Source organism: Penaeus chinensis, chromosome 33 (assembly GCF_019202785.1).
Source record: "Penaeus chinensis breed Huanghai No. 1 chromosome 33, ASM1920278v2, whole genome shotgun sequence".
Lineage (NCBI taxonomy): Eukaryota > Metazoa > Arthropoda > Malacostraca > Decapoda > Penaeidae > Penaeus > Penaeus chinensis.
The window spans coordinates 8,661,588-8,664,087 of record NC_061851.1 but is presented as its reverse complement, the minus strand read 5'-3'; the positions used below and the strand labels follow the sequence as shown (position 1 = coordinate 8,664,087).

Genomic DNA, 2,500 nt, shown 5'->3' with positions numbered 1-2,500 from the left:
ATCATTTATTTGTGGGTTGGTCGTGGCCAAAATACTCGATTAATATAGTTCGATGGTGAATGAGATCCATTGTCAGCGTGATCTATTACTTTTAAAAAATGTCTCTGGTAAAAAAACGCATTTCCTTTAAGATTTCTGAGGCAGATTTAAGGATCGCGAGACTTGGATTTTGAGGTGTTGGTGGAAGTCCGTGCTTTCTGAGTTCTTGCTTGTTTTGTTTTAGTTCCTTTTACTGAATTTTTCATCTCTCCATTTTGCCATACTGTTTATTTTACATGACCAAACAAGGGCGCTTGCTTCTGTACACAATTTCACCTGGTCAATGGCGTATCGAGAAAGAGCTTCGTCACTCTATACTGCGCAGGCATTTCCTCGTGTAAACAAGGCAAGTCATGCACTGAAAGAGTAGGGTTTTCCAGCTTTAGTTCCGTTGAAATTCTGTACGGCTTTTGGCTCATTAAAATAATCGATTCTCTTTCAGTGAATGATGATCGTGTTTATCATTATATATTGATGCCGCTAATATGTGTTAAAACAGTATTGCAATTCTTAACGATAACACATAGCCCAGAACTTTACAATATCGGTAATGCTAAATGAATTTTAAAAAATACTCCTGACAGAAAACATGAGTATCATCATCACGTACACACCAACCGTCACCACAACAATCATCATTTCCGTAATTTCTCTTCCGACTCTCACCTTTCCAGGCTGCTCCCAGAATCCCCACGTTGGCTCCTAGTAAAGGGAAAATACGAAGATGCCCTCAACGTGTTCAAATGGCTCGCGAGGATCAACGGAAGAACTCTGCCATCTGACGAAGTTCTCCTGCAGGCTATCAAGAACTTAGCAACGTCGGTGGGTTTCCTGGCTTTCTTGGATTTAGATTTAGGAGAGGAGGAGGGAGGGAGGGAAAGAGGGAAGGAAGGTGAGGGAGAGCTGGAGGGAGTGGGAGGTAAAGAGAAATGGAGAGAGATGGAGAGATGGAGAGGGATTGGAATGGGATAGGGATGGAATGAGAGAGGGATGGAATGAGAAAGATATGGAAAGAGAGAGAGATGGGGAGAGAGAGTTAGATAGATAGATAGAGAGAGACAAAGACAGAGACAGGGACAAAGACAGACAGATAGAGACAGAAAGAGAAGGAAAGAAGAGGTTAAAAAACAGGACGTGGAATTAAAAGGAGAAAATAATTAGCTGAATAAATCGACCCTAAATGTATTCCTTATGCCTCCACATCCTCCTCTCCCGATACATGACAGGGCGACAAGGAGAAGCCGAAAGCGGACCAAGAGGCCAAGGAGGACCTCGCCGCCCGAGTCCTGGACGCCGTGAAGAAGTTCTTTGCCCTCGTGACCACCGCGGGCCTCAGGGGAAGGGCGGCAGTCGTCTTCTTCTGCTGGTTCGCGAGCTCGCTCATCTACTACGGCGTCGCTCTCAACGCCACGAATCTGAGGTGCGGTGTTTTTTTGCTATTGTTTTGCTTGTGTACTCGACTTCATTCGCATTGATAGTATGTGTGTGTGTGTGTGTGTGTGTGTGTGTGTGTGTGTGTGTGTGTGTGTGTGTGTGTGTGTGTGTGTGTGTGTGTGTGTGTGTGTGTGTGTGTATGTGTGTGTGTGTGTGTATGTGTGTGTGTGTGTGTTTGTGTGTGTGTGTGTGTGTTTGTGTGTGTGTGTGTGTGTTTGTGTGTGTGTGTGTGTGTTTGTGTGTGTGTGTATTAAATGCATGTGTGTGTGTGTGTATGTGTGTGTATGTATAAATAAATATATATATACATATATATATATATATATATATATATATTTATTACCCATTAATTGCCTATATGATATAACATGATCATCATAACGCCACCATCATTTTATACTTCACTAAGGACAACATCAAAGGATATTTGTTTCTCTTCCCTTTTGTATATATTTTTCAACATTTTCCATTAAGATGACCTAAAAAAAAAAAAAAAAAAAAAAAATAACTCCCACCTAGTAATTGTAAATGAAAGAGAAATACTAAAATCTCCCCGTCTTATTCCAGCACCGACCCTTACATCTACATGTTCTTAGGCGGCCTGCTTGAGATCCCCTCGTACGCGTTGCTGTGGCCTGCTATCATTTACCTCGGGAGGAAGAAGTCGCTTGTGGGCCTCTATCTCGTGTGCGCGGTCTCCATATTCGCTGTGATGACTGTCCTGATTGTGACCCCTGGAGGTATGGTGTCTTGTCTTTCACTGGGGTGTGTAGGTATTTAGTTTTTAAGCGAGGTGACTTCGTTTATGGTGTTAGTGGTGTGTTGGCTTATTTTCAACACGCTGGCTTGTTTCTCTCTCTCTCTCTATCTATCTATCTATCTGACTATATATCTATCTATCTATCTATCTCTCTCTATCTATCTATCTATCTATCTGACTATATATCTATCTCTCTCTCTCTCTCTCTCTCTCTCTCTCTCTCTCTCTCTCTCTCTCTCTCTCTCTCTCTCTCTCTCTCTCTCTCTC

General features: G+C 42.4%; 1 protein-coding gene across 1 annotated transcript in view; it reads left to right on the top strand.

Annotated features, from left to right (window-relative positions):
- Positions 1–2,500, top strand: part of LOC125043245 (organic cation transporter protein-like) — an 8,380-nt gene that overhangs the window by 3,713 nt on the left and 2,167 nt on the right. Inside the window, exons 7-9 of the mRNA XM_047639252.1 lie at positions 714–861; positions 1,266–1,459; positions 2,041–2,213. Coding sequence (XP_047495208.1) covers positions 714–861; positions 1,266–1,459; positions 2,041–2,213 — 515 coding nt within the window. The remainder of the gene's footprint in view (positions 1–713; positions 862–1,265; positions 1,460–2,040; positions 2,214–2,500) is intronic.